Genomic DNA, 19,177 nt, shown 5'->3' on the forward strand with positions numbered 1-19,177 from the left:
TAGCATGATGCGGGAGTAGATAGGGGCACAGTAGCATGATGCAGGAGTAGATAGGGGGGACAGTAGCATGATGCAGGAGTAGATAGGGGCACAGTAGCATGATGCAGGAGTAGATAGGGGCACAGTAGCATGATGCTGGAGTAGATAGGGGCACAGTAGTATGATGCAGGAGTAGAAAGGGGCACAGTAACATGATGCAGGAGTAGATAGGGGCACAGTAGCATGGGACAGGAGAGATAGGGGCACAGTAGCATGGGACAGGAGAGATAGGGGCACAGTAGCATGATGCAGGAGTAGATAGGGGCACGTTAGCATGGTACAGGAGTAGATAGGGGCACAGTAGCATGATGCAGGAGTAGATAGGGGCACAGTAGTGTGGTACAGGAGTAGAAAGGGGCACAGTAGCATGATGCAGGAGTAGATAGGGGCATAGTAGCATGGTACAGGATAGATAGGGGCACAGTAGCATGATGCAGGAGTAGATAGGGGCACAGTAGCATGATGCAGGAGTAGATAGGGCACGGTAGCATGGGACAGGAGTAGATAGGGCACAGTAGCATGATGCAGGAGTAGATAGGGGCACAGTAGCATGATGCAGGAGTAGATAGGGGCACAGTAGTATGATGCAGGAGTAGAAATGGGCACAGTAGCATGGTACAGTAGCGATAGGGGCACAGTAGCATGGTACAGCAGAGATAGGGCACAGTAGCATGATGCAGGAGTAGATAGGGGCACAGTAGCATGATGCAGGAGTAGAAAGGGGCGCAGTAGCATAGTGCAAGAGCAGATCAGGTCACAGTAGCATGGGACAGGAGAGATAGGGGCACAGTAGCATGGTACTGGAGTAGATAGGGGCACAGTAGTATGATGCAGGAGTAGATAGGGGCACGGTAGTATGATGCAGGAGTAGAAATGGGCACAGTAGCATGGTACAGTAGCGATAGGGGCACAATAGCATGATGCAGGAGTAGATAGGGGCACAGTAGCATGATGCAGGAGGGCGCGCAGCACTGAGCAGGAGTAGATAGGGGCACAGTAGCATGATGCAGGAGTAGATAGGGGCACAGTAGCATGATGCAGGAGTAGATAGGGGAACAGTAGCATGATGCAGGAGTAGATAGGGGCACAGTAGCATGATGCAGGAGTAGATAGGGGCACGTTAGCATGGTGCAGGATAGATAGGGGCACAGTAGCATGATGCAGGAGTAGATAGGGGCACAGTAGCATGATGCAGAATTAGATAGGGCACGTTAGCATGGGACAGGAGTAGATAGGGGCACAGTAGCATGATGCAGGAGTAGATAGGGGCCAGGTAGTACGATGCGGGAGTAGATAGGGGCACAGTAGCATGGGATCAGGAGAGATAGGGGCACAGTAGCATGGTGCAGGAGTAGATAGGGGCACAGTAGCATGATGCAGGAGTAGATAGGGGCACAGTAGTATGATACAGGAGTAGAAAGGGGCACAGTAGCATGATGCAGGAGTAGATAGGGGCACAGTAGCATGGTACAGGAGTAGATAGGGGCACAGTAGCATGATGCAGGAGTAGATAGGGGCACAGTAGCATGACGCAGGAGTAGATAGGGGCACAGTAGCATGATGCAGGAGTAGAAGCAGTAGGAGCAGATAGGGGCACAGTAGCATGATGCAGGAGTAGATAGGGGCACGGTAGCATGATGCAGGAGTAGATAGGGGCACAGTAGCATGATGCAGGAGTAGATAGGGGCACAGTAGCATGATGCAGGAGTAGATAGGGGCACAGTAGCATGATGCAGGAGTAGATAGGGGCACAGTAGCATGATGCAGGAGTAGATAGGGGCACAGTAGCATGATGCAGGAGTAGATAGGGGCACAGTAGCATGATGCAGGAGTAGATAGGGGCACAGTAGCATGATGCAGGAGTAGATAGGGGCACAGTAGCATGATGCAGGAGTAGATAGGGGCACAGTAGCATGATGCAGGAGTAGAAAGGGGAACAGTAGCATGATGCAGGAGTAGATAGGGGCACAGTAGCATGGGACAGGAGAGATAGGGGCACAGTAGCATGGGACAGGAGAGATAGGGGCACAGTAGCATGATGCAGGAGTAGATAGGGGCACGTTAGCATGGTACAGGAGTAGATAGGGGCACAGTAGCATGATGCAGGAGTAGATAGGGGCACAGTAGCATGGTACAGGATAGATAGGGGCACAGTAGCATGATGCAGGAGTAGATAGGGGCACAGTAGCATGATGCAGGAGTAGATAGGGCACGTTAGCATGGGACAGGAGTAGATAGGGGCACAGTAGCATGATGCAGGAGTAGATATGGGCACAGTAGCATGATGCAGGAGTAGATAGGGGCACAGTAGTATGATGCAGGAGTAGAAATGGGCACAGTAGCATGGTACAGTAGCGATAGGGGCACAGTAGCATGGTACAGCAGAGATAGGGTACAGTAGCATGATGCAGGAGTAGATAGGGGCACAGTAGCATGATGCAGGAGTAGAAAGGGGCGCAGTAGCATGGTGCAAGAGCAGATCAGGTCACAGTAGCATGGGACAGGAGAGATAGGGGCACAGTAGCATGGTACAGGAGTAGATAGGGGCACAGTAGTATGATGCAGGAGTAGATAGGGGCACAGTAGTATGATGCAGGAGTAGAAATGGGCACAGTAGCATGGTACAGTAGCGATAGGGGCACAGTAGCATGGTACAGCAGAGATAGGGTACAGTAGCATGATGCAGGAGTAGATAAGGGCACAGTAGCATGATGCAGGAGTAGAAAGGGGCGCAGTAGCATGATGCAGGAGTAGAAAGGGGCACAGTAGCATGATGCAGGAGTAGATAGGGGCACAGTAGCATGGGACAGGAGAGATAGGGGCACAGTAGCATGATGCAAGTAGATAGGGGCACGGTACCATGATGCAGGAGTAGATAGGGGCACAGTAACATGGTACAGGAGTAGATAGGGGCACCGGAGTATGATGCAGGAGTAGATAGGGCCACCGTAGTATGATGCAGGAGTAGATAGGGGCACAGTAGTGGGTTTTTAATAAGTGTACGGTTAGTTTTAAGGGTGTTTTATTCCCTTTCCCATTGTCCCGTTTTGTATCACAAAGTATAATGGATTTATACGATAGTCCAGTTGGGGGTGGTAATGCAACATATTGTATGCCAACCGCCATTAAACCCCACGGAAGAAGAAGAAGAAGAAGAAGAAGAAGAACGACGACGACGACCCACTACTGTGCTGTCAAAAGGATAACCGTTGTGTCCGTTTCAAATGTATTACTACAGGTAGGTAATAGCACGTTTAAACTTTCTATTATCGAAAGAACATGTCATAACATGCTAGGTAACAAACCTGTGAAGGTTTTATGACATGTTATTTATGTGTCAAGTCGAGTGTGTGAAGAACGTGCTAAAAACATAGCTAACGTTAGACTTTGGGTTTGATTTAATTAATATACAGTTCGTCAAGGTAATTTCATAAATATTCCATTCATTTGAGATTTCTGAGTTCGTTTTATATGTTATTGGTTTTCTGTAAAATGTTGTTCACAAGCTGGTAAAATGGCGTCGCCCAATCGGTCAACAGACTAAAGTGCAGGCAGTGCCGTAGCCTCTTCGCTCTGGGAGACGGTAATGGGTAGTCTAGAAGGGATCCAGCTTTTGTCAAATTAACGTCATATTTGACTTTTAGTAGCAGGTTAGGATAATTAGCATAGCAGGTTAGGATAATTCGGTTTGGAAAAGTGTTAGGGTTAGCTAAAATGCAAAGAAAATCAACCTTTTGACGGTCATTTGACAAAAGCTGGATCCCTTCTAGCCATGACCCCGAAGTCCTGGGGCCTCGTTGATAAACTGCATACATACAAAATATACCACAAAACACGCGTGAGACAATTTTCACTCAAAAGTTGGCACTTATAAAAACTGAACTTGACGTGAGAATGTGTTCACCATCCCACACATTTTAGATCACGGCTCTCCAGCCGTGTTCCTGGAAGGCTACTGTCCTGTAGGTTTTAACTCTAACCATGTTCCTGCAAGGCAACCTCCTGTAGGTTTTAACTCCAACCCTGTTCCTGGAGAGGGACCCTCCTGTAGGTTTTTACTTTAAAATGTTATATATATATTTATTTATTTGTAATAATGACAATTACAACAATATTGAATGAACAATGAACACTTTTATTTTAACTTAATATAATACATCAATAAAATCAATTTAGTCTCAAATAAATAATGAAACATGTTCAATTTGGTTTAAATAATGCAAAAACACAGTGTTGGAGAAGAAAGTATAAGTGCAATACGTGCCATGTAAAAAAGCTAACGTTTAAGTTCCTTGCTCAGAACATGAGAACATATGAAAGCTGGTGGTTCCTTTTAACACGAGTCTTCAATATTCCAAGGTAAGAAGTTTTAGGTTGTAGTTATTATAGGGCTATTTCTCTATACCCTTTGTATTTCATATACCTTTGACTATTGGATGTTCTAATAGGTACTTTAGTACTGCCAGTCAAATCTCGGGAGTTGATTGGCTTGAAGTCATAAACAGCGCAATGCATGAAGCATTGCGAAGAGCTGCTGGCAAACGCAGTAAAGTGCTGTTTGAATGAATGCTTACAAGCCTGCTGCTGCCTACCACTGCTCAGACTGCTCTATCAAATCATAGACTTAATTATAATATAATAACACACAGAAATATGAGACTTAGGTCATTAATATGGTCAAATCCGGAAACTATCATTCCGAAAACAAAACGTTTATTCTTTCAGTGAAATACGGAACCGTTCCAGAACGCAAGAGAAATGACACAATTTCCCTACTTAAAAGAAATTCATGTTAGCAGGCAATATTAACAAAATATGCAGGTTTAAAAATATATACTTGTGTATTGATTTTAAGGCATTGATGTTTATGGTTAGGTACACATTGGTGCAACAACAGTGCTTTTTTCGCAAATGCGCTTGTTAAATCACCCGTTTGGCGAAGTCGGCTGTGATTCAATGATAAATTAACAGGCACCGCATCGATTATATGCAACGCAGGACAAGCTAGATAAACTAGTAATATCATCAACCATGTGTAGTTAACTAGTGATTATGTTAAAATTGATTGTTTTTTTACAAGATACGTTTAATGCTAGCTAGCACCTTACCTTGGCTCCTTGCTGCACTCGCGTAACAGGTAGTCAGCCTGCCACGCAGTCTCCTCGTGGAGTGCAATGTAATCGGCCATGATCTGTGTCCAAAAATGCCGATTCCCGATTGTTCTGAAAACTTGAAATCGGTCCTAATTAATCGGCAATTCCGATTAATCGGTCGACCTTTAATATATACCCCAATTTGGGTGGAGGGTCCTCCTTCCCTCTAAACATTACATCTTTATTGTTAGGCAGGAAGTTATGTGATGCGGGTAATAAACGGTTCCTTCTCCCTTAATGTGACCTGACCTCCATTCCTCACTAAACCACCTCTCTCCACCCTTATCAGTGACTGCAACCATGTGATTGCCTTTCCTTTACTCAGTACATTCCAAGCTTAATTGCCCTCCACCATATAAATTCCACCTACAGATAACCATGAACTTCTGGTGTATAAAACAGACTATGGCACTCAATATTTCAATAGGATACCTGATAATGAACAATATGAACAAGTTTAGAGTCAGAACCAATCACAGGTCTCCCGGAGCGAAGAGGCTAGCAGTGCCGGTGCTTCAGAGAGTCAATTTTCACAGTTGCACTACTGTTTTGAAGCTGAATGTAATGATTATCATGTGTAGTAATATTCAGAGACATTCAGTTGTTTCTATGTTTATCTATACATGTTACTATGGTGTGAACAGGAAATACTATTGGTTTTTGATGTGAAGACAAGGAGAACCTGTGCTAAGGAGTTTTTCCACTGTGCTTCTACACCTGCATTGCTTGCTGTTTGGGGTTTTAGGCTGGGTTTCTGTACAGCACCTTGTGACATCAGCTGATGTAAAAAGGGCTTTATAAATAATACATTTGATTGATATTCAGGTAAATAGTACATAGTACTGCCTAAAACATACTGCAACCTTGTACTGAATGTTTTTTTGTCATTTATGCATTTATTTCATTTTCAGAAATGTATTATAGGTTATGTGCACTTAGTGTGCAGTTGTGTAATGTGAATCAATTAATGTTTTGTTGTCGAAGCTTAACTACCTGATCTATTGAAATTAGATAATTGAACAAGAACAAATATATTTTTAGAGAATAAAGAAAGCGCCAGAACTTTCAAGACTAACTTTTTGTGTCTGTTTCTCTTTATTACTACAGGCCGACTCCGATTAAGTCTGAGGCCAGTAACATCAACAGTGAGGACAAACCCAGCCTGCCTCTCTCCTTCCACACTGAGTCCAAACCTACAGTCACTGGGTCCTGATTGTGACAGTGGAGCCCAGTTTGCACTGCAGGATCCAGAGATGGCATCAGTGAAGCTGGAAGACTGCAGTCAAACACTGGAGCTGAATGTCAACATTAAAGATGAAGAAGAGGAGGAGGAGATCGGGAAATCTGTTTGTGATGGTAAGCACAGGTTCGATCCAGGGGTCAAAACATGGACTATCAAAAAAGCTGAATTTTAAACAATTTCACCTGCATTTTATATTGAAAGTAAAGTGTTTCTTGCTTCAATAGAACGACCAGGGATGTGCAACTATAGTTTGTTTTCCTTCACAGAAAATACATTAGTGTAACACATTAGGCAGAAAATAGCTTCATTTTCATCAGATGGCAACAGAACTGCAACACTAATTGGCTAGCAGCCAATCAAGTAAATGAGCTTACAATGAAAATCAAGGTCTTTTTTTGCTAAAACGATGCATGGTCATCATATTTCTAGTGTTTATCATAGAAAGAATGTAGCCAGCTACATTTCCTGATCTAATGTGTTGCTTGAAGTGAATCTGGCATTTTACTGGAGAAAAGTAGTCTGGCTACATCAAGAAAAGTACCAGAGAAAGTAGCTCCACATCAGAGTGCTGTCTGCTGATAGAATGATGGAGAACAGTAGCTCCACATCAGTCAGAGTGCTGTCTGCTGATAGAATGATGGAGAACAGTAGCTCCACATCAGTCAGAGTGCTGTCTGCTGATAGAATGATGGAGAACAGTAGCTCCACATCAGTCAGAGTGCTGTCTGCTGATAGAATGATGGAGAACAGTAGCTCCACATCAGAGTGCTGTCTGCTGATAGAATGATGGAGAACAGTAGCTCCACATCAGTCAGAGTGCTGTGTGCTGATAGAATGATGGAGAACAGTAGCTCCACATCAGAGTGCTGTCTGCTGATAGAATGATGGAGAACAGTAGCTCCACATCAGTCAGAGTGCTGTCTGCTGATAGAATGATGGAGAACAGTAGCTCCACATCAGTCAGAGTGCTGTCTGCTGATAGAATGATGGAGAACAGTAGCTCCACATCAGTCAGAGTGCTGTCGGCTGATAGAATGATGGAGAACAGTAGCTCCACATCAGTCAGAGTGCTGTCTGCTGATAGAATGATGGAGAACAGTAGCTCCACATCAGTCAGAGTGCTGTCTGCTGATAGAATGATGGAGAACAGTAGCTCCACATCAGAGTGCTGTCTGCTGATAGAATGATGGAGAACAGTAGCTCCACATCAGTCAGAGTGCTGTCTGCTGATAGAATGATGGAGAACAGTAGCTCCACATCAGTCAGAGTGCTGTCTGATGATAGAATGAAGGAGAACAGTAGCTCCACATCAGTCAGAGAGCTGTCTGCTGATAGAATGATGGAGAACAGTAGCTCCACATCAGTCAGAGTGCTGTCTGCTGATAGAATGATGAACAGTAGCTCCACATCAGAGTGCTGTCTGCTGATAGATTGCCCGTTTGTGAATTCTCATCCGAATGGAGAAGTGCAACTGAAGAACATGATATGATCTTTGATGCAGAAATTACAGTAAGAAGCATTTTAGATATGCGTTTACAGCAAGAAATTTGTTCTGCGTTTTTATCATTTTATTTTCTGCGTGAAAAATCCAGAATTCTGCGTTAACTTGACCCCTGCTATCTAAGTTTGTGTTGATCGTTCTAACTTTCCACTGTGCATGAAAAGTTTCTGTACTGTTTTATGATTAACTCTTTTATGAGAAGGTAGATATTATTTCATGATACTGAGTCTTGGGGTTTGACACTAGTATTGCCAGCATATGTTTTATTCACTGGGCTATCTGGAGTGCTCAGAGAGTAGACTAAAGAAGTGAAGTAGACAATCTGCCAGTGTTATAAAGTATTATGAAATGAGTCTGTAGTTACTAACCCTTGTGATAGTGAGAGGAGGATGATATGGCTCATAATTGTCAAACTTTTGCCCCTTTTTAGATTTCAACTCTTACCCAGTTTTAGGAGAGTTTTATTCTCCTATGTATTGTACAGCCTACTGATACACTACTGGTCAAAAGTTTTAGAACGCCTACAAGAGTATGTAAAGCTGTCATCAAGGCAAAAGGTGGCTATTTGAAGAATCTCAAATATAAATTATATTTTGATTTGTTTAACACTTTTTTTTTTGGTTACTGCATGATTCCATATGTGTTATTTCATAGTCTTGATGTCTTCACTATTATTCTACAATGTAGAAAATAGTAAAAATAAAGAAAAACCTTTGAATGAGTAGGTGTTCTAAAACTGTTGACCGGTAGTGTACGTATGTCGCCCGGTACAGGCAGAAGAGGATATGATGTCATATGTTTATCACACCACCTGACTGGTTTTTCTGTTGTTGTTCACACAGGGGACCATGTTGAGACTTTCTCTACATCCAGAGAGCAACAGCAGGAAGATCACAGAGCTAAGAGGTCTCACCACTGCCCACATTGTGAGGAGATTTTCCCGTTTCTATCAGGGCTAAAAATACACCTAAAAATACACACAGGAGATAATCCTTATTCCCGCACTGACTGTGGGAAGAGATTCACAACATCACATTCTCTGACAGATCATCAGAGTGTGCACTCTGGAGAAAAGCCTTTCTCCTGCTCTGACTGTGGGAAGAGTTTCTCTCGACTGAGCCATTTAAAAAGACACCAAAGTATACATAAAGGAGAGAAGCCTTACTCCTGTTCTGACTGTGGTGAGAGTTTCGCTCAACTGGGGACTTTAAAAAAACACCAACGTATTCACACAGGAGAGAAGCCTTACTTCTGTTCTGACTGTGGGAAGAATTTCTCCCGATTGGATACCTTAAAAACACATGAACGTATACATACAGGAGAGAAGCTTTACTCCTGCTCTCATTGTGGAAAATGCTTCACAACATCAACTGAGCTAAAAGTTCATCAGAGAACACACACAGGAGAGAAGCCTTACTCCTGCTCTGACTGTGGGGTGAGTTTCTCTCGACTGGGCCACTTAAAAACTCATGAAAGTATACATACAGGAGAGAAGCCTTACTACTGCTCTGACTGTGTGAAATTCTTCACAACATCAACTGAGCTAAAAGTTCATCAGAGAACACACACAGGAGAGAAGCCTTACTCCTGCTCTGATTGCGGGGCGAGTTTCTCGCAACTGGGCAACTTAAAAACACATGAACGTATACATACAGGAGAGAAGCCTTATTACTGCTCTGACTGTAGAAAATGTTTTAAAACATCAACTGGGCTAAAAGTTCATCAGAGAACACACACAGGAGAGAAGCCTTACACCTGCTCTCACTGTGGTGTGAGTTTCTCTCGACTGGGACACTTAAAAACACATGAACGTATACATACAAGAGAGAAGCCTTAAACATGCTCTTGACTGTGGGGCAAGTTTCTTTCGACTGGGCAACTTAAAAACACTTGAACGTATACACACAGGAGAGAATACTAGGGCTGTGGCGGCCATGACATTGTGTCAGCCGGTGATTGTCATATAAATACTTACCGGTCTCATGGTAATTAACCGGTAATTAACCTAAACATGTTTAGCATGTCCTGGCTTCTACGCATAGCCTACAAGCCACTGATGCGGACCTTTTGAAACATCTACATTGTAAAAAGTATAATACATCCATTTAATATAGTCTACACCTTCACAATAAATCCATTATTTATTTTATACAGGTCTAAAGAAACATGATATAAAGAAAATGTAACCTATTTCAGAAGAACAAAATAGCATATTCGGAGTTATCCTTACAGTATGTTAGGTCCTGATCTGGCTTGGCTATATGGCTGTGGGCAACACTAGTTCATTTAACAGACAGTCCTTACAGTATGTTAGGTCCTGATCTGGCTTGGCCATATGGCTGTGGGCAACACTAGTTCATTTAGCAGACAGTCCTTACAGTATGTTAGGTCCTGATCTGGCTTGGCCATATGGCTGTGGGCAACACTAGTTCATTTAGCACACGATTGAGCATAGCTGAAATAAAGAAATGGTTCCCCCAACAATTTCAGAGGAAGTGTGCACTATTCTGTGTTCTGTGTTAACAGGTCCTCCAATCTGCTTACTTTAGATTTATTTGTGCAACTTTAGTTGGGATTTAAATGTATGTTTAGATGTTTAATACATTCTAAGGCTGCATGATGCAAGTCTAATGATGATTTGAAAAAAAGTTGGATGAAAGGCCTGAGCTCTGCTCTGTTTCTTACACAGGCTGCACACACTTCATCAGTCTCTCATTCACAATTTGACAAGCACTTGATCATATTCTCAACCATCAGACTGTTCATAATTTAATCTCGTCTTTACATACAGCCTACTAATATATGTGTAGACATCATTTTCAATTAAAAAAACCCATGTCATCCGTAGCATGCACTCGAATAGCGAATGGAGGTTACGGCGTGTCTATAAGGCTAGAGGAAGCTAAGCTTTCACTAAAGTTAATTGAATTAAATTGCCAAAATTGTATAGCCTACTCCTGTCTATACAGAAATAAATAAAATCCTTCCAAATAGGCTACTAAAGTATGATTTGGCCTCAGAGGATCATTACCTTCTTTAAAATATAAATAAGTTGTGGATTGTTTTAAATTGAATTGTCTACAGTCGGAAGGAAAGGCATCGTGCACAATTTTGGCAGATTATTGTTGAGTTGAGACTGTCTGACAAGTAGAGAGGCCAAGCCAGACATATCACAATATTTTCAAAATACAATCGTGGGCAATACATACACTACATGGTCAAAAGTATGTGGACACGGACTCATCGAGCATCTCATTTCAAAATCGTGGCCATTAATATGGAGTTGGTCCCCCCTTTGCTGCTATAACAGCCTCTACTCTTCTGGGAAGGCTTTCTACTAGATGTTGGAACATTGTTGTGGGGACTTCAGCCACGAGAGCATTTGTGAGGTCAGGCACTGATGTTAGGTGATTAGACCTGGCTCACTGTCCGCGTTCCAATTCATCCCAAAGGTGTTCGATGGGGTTGAGTTCAGGGCTCTGTGTAGGTCAGTCAAGTTCTTCCTCACCGATCTCGACGAACCATTTCAGTATGGACCTCGCTTTGTGCACGGGGGCATTGTCATGTTGTAACAGGAAAGGGCCTCCCCAAACTGTTGCCCCAAAGTTGGAAGCACAGAATTGTCTAGAATGTCATTGTATGCTGTAGCATTAAGATTTCCCTTCACTGGAACTAAGGGGCCTAGCCCAAACCATTATTCCTCCTCCACCAAACTTTACAGTTGGCCCTATGCATTGGGACAGGTAGTGTTCTCCTGGAATCCACCAAACCATGATTTGTCCGTTGGACTGCCAGATGGTGAAGCGTGGTTCATCATTCCAGAGAACACGGTGTCCAATGGTGGCAAGCTTTACACCACACCAGCTGATGCTTAGCATTGCGCATGGTGATCTTTGGCTTGTGTGCGGCTTCTCGGCCAAGGAAACCCATTTCATGAAGCTCCCGACGAACAGTTCTTGTGTTGAAATAGCTTCCAGAGACAGTTTGGAACTCGGTGGTGAGTGTTGCACGCTTCAGCACTCGGTGGTCCTGTTCCGTGAGCTTGTGTGGCCTACCACTTCGCTTCTGACCCGTTGTTGCTCCTAGACGTTTGCACTTCACAATAACAGCACTTCCAGTTGGCCGGGGCAGCTCTCTCGTATCTGATATAACCCGTATCTGATATAATATATGTGATATATAACCCACGCCGTATGTGATATATAACCCAGGCCGTATGTGATATATAACCCGGGCCGTATCTGTTATAGCCCAGGCAGTATCTGAAATAACCCAGGCCGTATGTGATATGTAACCCGGGCCGTATCTGTTATAGCCCAGGCAGTATCTGCAATAACCCAGGCCGTATGTGATATATAACCCGGGCCGTATCTGTTATAACCCAGGCAGTATCTGAAATAACCCAGGCCGTATGTGATATGTAACCCGGGCCGTATCTGTTATAGCCCAGGCCGTATCTGCAATAACCCAGGCCGTATGTGATATATAACCCGGGCCGTATCTGTTATAGCCCAGGCAGTATCTGAAATAACCCAGGCCGTATGTGATATGTAACCCGGGCCGTATCTGTTATAACCCAGGCCGTATGTGATATGTAACCCGGGCCGTATCTATTATAACCCAGGCCGTATTTGATATGTAACCCGGGCCGTATCTGTTATAGCCCAGGCAGTATCTGAAATAACCCAGGCCGTATTTGATATGTAACCCGGGCCGTATCTGAAATAACCCAGGCCGTACCTGTATAGTCCAGGCCATATGTCTTATAACCCAGGCAGTATCTATTATAGCCCAGGCCTGCTATACGCGCTCAGCCATGCATTGAATGGTATTTTTTGCAAACAGTGATTGAGTGATATTATTAGTCAGAATTATGACTATTCAATCTACTCATAGCATTATAAATAATAAACTATTTTACATAAGTGTACAAATGTAATAATGCATAGAATGCTTTAATACGAAGGTGCATTTTTATGGTGAAAATAAGAACACGTTTTCACTAGGTTCTGTAGAATCAATGACTGGGCTTTAAAGAACACGTTTTCACTAGGTTCTGTAGAATCAATGACTGGGCTTTAAAGAACATGTTTTCACTAGGCTCTGTGCTCTCTGTGTTCCAGGGGTCCTAGTCTATAGGCTACGTTTGGTGTTATTTGGACATTTTTAGTTGTGCTATAAACCTTATTAAAACATATAGGGCTATGAGCTATGCTACATGATGCGTGTGACTATGATTTGGGAAAAAGGCATGCGCTGTTTCTTGCTTTAGACTGCATACGCTGGACAACATTCACGAGTGATAATACATCATTCACAAGTGACAATATTGTCAACCAATAGAAATGTAATGAAGTTAATCTTGTCTTTACATATACTAAATAATATGTGTGAATTATATGTCATGTTTTTCCCGCGGTTTATTTTCATGCAAGCCGTGTATGCTACTCCTGTTGTAAAGCGAAGCAATGTACTTAATATTAAAAACGCTGATCGATAAACAAACTGTGCATTGGGAAGTATTCGGGCCCCTTCCTTTTTTCCACATTTTGTTACGTTACAGCCTTATTCTAAAATTGATTAAATAGCTTTTTTTACTCATCAGTCTACATACAGTCCCCCTTAATGACAAAGCAAAAACAGGTTTTACAACATTTTTCCAATTTATATATAAAAAACATACATTATTTACATAAGTATTCAGACACTTTGCTATGAGACTAGAAATTGAGCTCAGGTACATCCTGTTTCCATCGATCATCCTTGATGTTTATACAACTTGATTGGAGTCCATCTGTGGTAAATTCAGTTGATTGGACATGATTTGGAAAGGCACACACCTGTCTATATAAGGTCCCACAGTTGACAGTGCATGTCGGAGCAAAAACCAAGCCATGAGGTTAAAGGAATTGTCCATAGAGCGCCGAGAAAGGATTGTGTCGCTGGAAAAAGTTTGGAAGAACCAAGACTTCCTGGAGCTGGCCGCCCGGCCAAACTGAGACATTTGGGGAGAAGGGCCTTGGTCACTCTGACAGAGCTTCAGAGTTTCTCTGTGGAGATGGAAGAACCTTCCAGAAGGACAACCTTTTCTGCAGAACTCCACCAATCAGGCCTTTATGGTAGAGTGGCCGATGGAAGCCACTCCTCAGTAAAAGGCACATGACAGCCGGCTTGGAGTTTGCCAAAAGGCACCTAAAGGACTCTGACCATGAGAAACAAGATTCTCTGGTCTGATGAAACCAAGATTGAACTCTTTGGCCTGAATGCCAAGTGTCACGTCTGGAGCAAACCTGGCACCATCCCTATGGTGAAGCATGGTGGTAGCCGCATCATGCTGTGGGGATGTTTTTCAGCGGCAGGGACTAGGAAATTAGTCAGGATCTAGGGAAAGATGAATGGAGCAAAGTACAGAGATATCCTTGATGAGAACCTGGTCTAGAGCACTCAGGACCTCATACTGGGGCGAAGGTTCACCTTCCAACAGGACAACGACCCTAAACACACAGCCAAGACAATGCAGAAGTGGCTTTGGGACAATTCTCTGAATGTCATTGAGTGGCCCAGCCAGAGCCGGACTTGAACCTGATCGAACATCTCTGGAGAGACCTGAAAATAGCTGTGCAGCGATGTTCCCCATCAAAACTTGAGCGCATCTGCAGAGAAGAATGGGAGAAACTCCCCAAAAAGGGTGTGCCAAGCTTGTAGCGTCATACCCAAGAAGACATGAGGCTGTAATCGCTGCCAAAGGTGTTTCAACAAAGTACGGCGTAAAGGGTCTGAATACTTATGTAAATGTGATGTTTTTGTCTTGTCATTATGTATGATTGTGTGTAGATTGGAGAGGGGGAAAAACGATTTATCCTGTTTTAGATAAGGCTGTAACGTAACAAAATGTGGAAAAAGTCAAGGAGTCTGAATACTTTCCGAATGCACTGTATATGGTATTTTGTATTGTATAGTGATACATGGTTGGGATACGACTGATGTGTGGTTGTCTGGTTATCTTAAGGTGAATCCACAAGCTGTAGGTAGCTCTGGATGGGAGTGTCTGCTAAATCAGGGTTTTCTAAACTTGGTCCTGGGTGGATAATTTTTTTACTACTAAATGACTTGTGTTTAATGATACACAGGCTATGAAATGACTGCATGTATTTTTAAACTAGATTCATTACGTTAGCCATTGATGATTCATGTATTTGGATAACTTCAATGAACTGAATTGATCTGCTAATAAAAAATGTAACCTTTTTGGGGGGGGGGAGTGGTGGTATCTATACAGAAAATACAATGTCTTTGTTTAAATCATGTCATTCAAAATAATATGTTTACTATTTATCTAGTCAAAACATGTCACTACATCTCTACACATCACCACTGGAACAAGCCCAATATCTAGGCGCCAGTATTATCTACAATGCATACAAATATATGTTTATCAGTATAAAGGATTTACATATGTTTCTTATTAAATAACAGTTAAATAAATGTATTTGTCATTTTTTATAAGGTGCCAAAGTCCAGGGACAGCATTACCACCACAATCCAATAATGACCCAGTTACTATTGGGGAATGGAACCAGAGAGGAAGCTTGTGTTACCTTTCTCACACCACTACAGTATTCATTTCAACAGACCTTTTCCGCACCCTATTGTTAGAGATATGCAGTACCAGTCAAAAGTTTGGACACACCTACTCTTTCAAGGGTTTTTCTTGATTTTGACTATTTTATACATTGTAGAATAATAGTGAAGACATCAAAACTATGAAATAACACATATGGAATCATGTAGTAACCAAACAAGTGTTAAACAAATCAAAATATATTCTTTAGGGAATAGGGAGCTATTCGGAACTCAGCCCAAGAGAATTAGCATTGGCTGTCTCACTAAAACATGTTGCATTGTGGTATAGTTGGAGTGATTCCACCTGAAACCAGGGTAAAGTTCATAATGCCTTGGAGTGATTCCACATGAAACCAGGGTAACGTTCATAATGTCCTTGGAGTGATTCCACATGAAACCAGGGTAAAGTTCATAATGCCTTGGAGTGATTCCACATTTATTTATTTAATTGTTCCTTTATTTAACAAGGCAAGTCTGTTAAGAACAAATTCTTATTTACAATGACGGCCTACCAAAAGGCAAAGGCCTCCTGCAGGGATGGGGGCTGGGATTAAAAATAAAAAAAATAGGACAAAACACACATCACGACAAGAGAGACAACACAACACTACATAAAGAGACCTAAGACATCAACATAGCAAGGCAACAACCCATGACAACACAGGATGGTAGCAACACAACACGGCAGCAGCACAACATGGTAGCAGCACAAAACAGGGTATAAAACATTATTGGGCACAGGCAACAGCACAAAGGGAAAGAAGGTAGAGACAACAATACATCACACAAAGAAGCCACAACTGTCAGTAAGAGTGTCCATGATTGAGTCTTTGAATGAAGAGATTGAGATAAAACTGTCCAGTTTGAGTGTTTGTTGCAGCTCGTTCTAGTCGCTAGCTGCAGCGAACTGAAAAGAGGAGCGACCCAGGGATGTGTGCGCTTTGGGGACCTTTAACAGAATGTGACTGGCAGAGCGGGTGTTGTATGTGGAGGATGAGAGCTGCAGTAGATATCTCAGATAGGGGGGAGTGAGGCCTAAGAGGGTTTTATAAATAAGCATCAACCAGTGGGTCTTGCGACAGGTATACAGAGATGACCAGTTTACAGAAGAGTATAGAGTACAGTGATGTGTCCTATGAGGAACATTGGTGGCAAATCTGATGGCCGATCTATAAATTACGTCTCCATAATCTAGCATGGGCAGGATGGTCATCTGAATCAGGGTTAGTTTGGCAGCTGGGGTGAAAGAGGAGCGATTACGATAGAGGAAACCAAGTCTAGATTTAACCTTAGCCTGCAGCTTTGATATGTGCTGAGAGAAGGACAGTGTACCTTCTAGCCATACTCCCAAGTACTTGTATGAGGTGACTACCTCAAGCTCTAAACCCTTAGCGGTAGTAATCACACCTGTGGGGAGAGGGGCCTTCTTCTTACCAATGAAACCAGGACAAAAATGAAGGTCCATGACTTTGGGGATTTTAATGAAATTGAATAGGGGATGGATTTCACAGGAGGTTGACGGCACCTTAATTGGGGAGGACAGGTTCGTGGTAATGACTGGAGCGGAATCAGTGGAATGGTATCAAATACACCAAACACATGGTTTCCAGATGTTTGATGCCGTTCCATTTGCTCCGTTCCAGCCATTATTATGAGCTGTCCTCCCCTCAGCAGTCTCCACTGGTGGAATGTTGACATATTATTGACATTTGTATCTAAAAGCATAATTGAAAAATAATTGAAAGAAGTCTGTATATTTATGACATTTCAGCCTTACCCAGGCCTCCTCTGAGACCATATTTCCTCTGTAGGTGAAGTTTTACCACTCTGTAATATGAGTAGTATTCAACTAGAGATCCTTTTTGTTATATTTTTACATTTTTGTGTGTCATTTTATTTTGTTGGTTGACAGTAAGAAAGTCCCTTTGACATGTATCCAGTGGCAGCGCCACCTAGTGTCTGGTTTGAGCAACTGAAAGCTCTATAGATCCAACAGGAGCTGGTAGAGGAATGCAGTTCACTGTTATTACACAATAGGTAAGTAGGTTCTCATGGGTACTACACATCAATACACAGGCCATTCTCACAGATCATCTGTCTGTATATGTATCAGATTTCATCCGTCTCTATCTCGCCACGGCATCAAGAAAAAGACAGATTTAATGTTGACCCGTGGCTATGGGGACCGAACTGGGGTTGTTTGGACTGCTGATTGGTCAGTTGTTTGGGGTTTAGGTTTAGGGACGTGGCCTTGGCTCCACCTTGGGGCCTCCCACCGATACCCAGGAAGTGGAGTCTGAAGGTTGCCCACTCCCCGAAGGTCATCTGGAGCAGCTGTTTAAGGTCGTCAGGATCACCGAAGACCAGCGCCTGGCCGGTGAGGTCATTGCTACGGACGATGTCTGCGTACTTCTTAGGTTAGTTCATCCTTGCCAGCTTTTGGGGAATTTGGAAAGATGCGGAACATAGAAAGAAGATTTCAGTTTACATGTTTGGGGAGGAAGGTAGCCTAGTGGCTAGAGCGTTGGGCCAGTAACCGAAAGGTTGCTCGATCATATCCCCGAGCTGACAAGGTAAAAATCTGTTGTTCTGCCTCTGACCAAGGCAGTTAACCCACTGTTCCTAGACATTCATTGTAAATAAGAATTTGTTTTTAACTGACTTGCCTGGTTAAATAAAAAAAATAAAAACATCTTTCTTGGATTTATCTGAGGTCTAAAGGTGGCTATGGACCCTGGTCTAATGGAGTGCACTATATAGGGAATAGGGTGCCATGTGGGACACAGCCAACCCCCTACCGCTTTGCAGACATCCTCAGAGGTCATGTTGATAACAGTCCTGATGTTGAGAGGAGCCAGGTTCCTCCCCCACCCAGAATTCTTCAGTCTGGTGGTCCCTCTGATCCGGGCCAGCTGCCTCCTGATAGAATGATCCAGGTTAACCATGGTCAGCTTCAACCTCTCCGCGTCTCTCACCCTGAACTGGAAATGCACCTGGAGGATTGGAAGATGAAGATGAAGTGTGCTGAGTGTTGGAGAGATGCGCGCGCACACAAACAAACACACACACAGGTCGCTGGTTCAAATCTGTCTCGAAGGAGCGTAAAAGGAACACACACCTTGAGGAACATCTCAAACATCTCTGGATCTCCGTCCTGTTCCAGCAGGTCTTCGATCTCCTCCCTCATCATGTGAAGCTCCATCCTCGAGTCGCTGAACACCTATTATAATATATATAATAATGTATTAATAGTATATAAAATAATAATATAGAATTTAATTATAATAATATATGCCATTTAGCAGACCCCCCACAAAGTCTTGGACTCGTCGACGAGTGTCGCCGTCCCGACGGCGTCATCGATCTCTGCTCTCTGCTGCTCGTCCTCCAGACACTGTAGTATCCAGCTGAGACGACAGGGCCAATGGTTGGCAAGAACGACCTCTAATGAAGTGATCATTACTGTTAATCCAGTCCATGTTTTCATTCTACTACAAACTGTCGCTTAGAATGCCATTCCATGTTTTACTCTAATGTAGTGAACATTACTGTTAGTCCAGTCCATGTTTTCATTACATTACAGACTGACACTCAGAATTCCATTCCATGTTTTACTCA

General features: G+C 43.0%; 2 protein-coding genes across 2 annotated transcripts; one reads left to right on the forward strand and one right to left on the reverse strand.

Annotated features, from left to right (window-relative positions):
* The first annotated feature begins 3,169 nt into the window (after positions 1–3,169).
* Positions 3,170–10,104, forward strand: LOC106575350 (zinc finger protein 239-like). The gene is made up of 3 exons (XM_014151835.2): positions 3,170–3,277; positions 6,300–6,548; positions 8,779–10,104. Exons 2-3 carry the CDS (start codon positions 6,446–6,448, stop codon positions 9,771–9,773), a joined length of 1,098 nt encoding a protein of 365 aa, XP_014007310.1. The 5' UTR covers positions 3,170–3,277; positions 6,300–6,445; the 3' UTR covers positions 9,774–10,104.
* A 6,796-nt stretch (positions 10,105–16,900) lies between these two features.
* On the reverse strand, positions 16,901–19,151 carry LOC106575357 (NTPase KAP family P-loop domain-containing protein 1-like). Its single transcript, XM_014151842.2, has 3 exons — positions 18,678–19,151; positions 18,358–18,552; positions 16,901–17,995 (listed from the first exon to the last, which is right to left on the reverse strand). Exons 1-3 carry the CDS (start codon positions 18,759–18,761, stop codon positions 17,978–17,980), a joined length of 297 nt encoding a protein of 98 aa, XP_014007317.1. The 5' UTR covers positions 18,762–19,151; the 3' UTR covers positions 16,901–17,977.
* Positions 19,152–19,177: the final 26 nt, after the last annotated feature.

This window comes from Salmo salar, chromosome ssa16 (genome assembly GCF_905237065.1).
Source record: "Salmo salar chromosome ssa16, Ssal_v3.1, whole genome shotgun sequence".
NCBI classification, from domain to species: domain Eukaryota; kingdom Metazoa; phylum Chordata; class Actinopteri; order Salmoniformes; family Salmonidae; genus Salmo; species Salmo salar.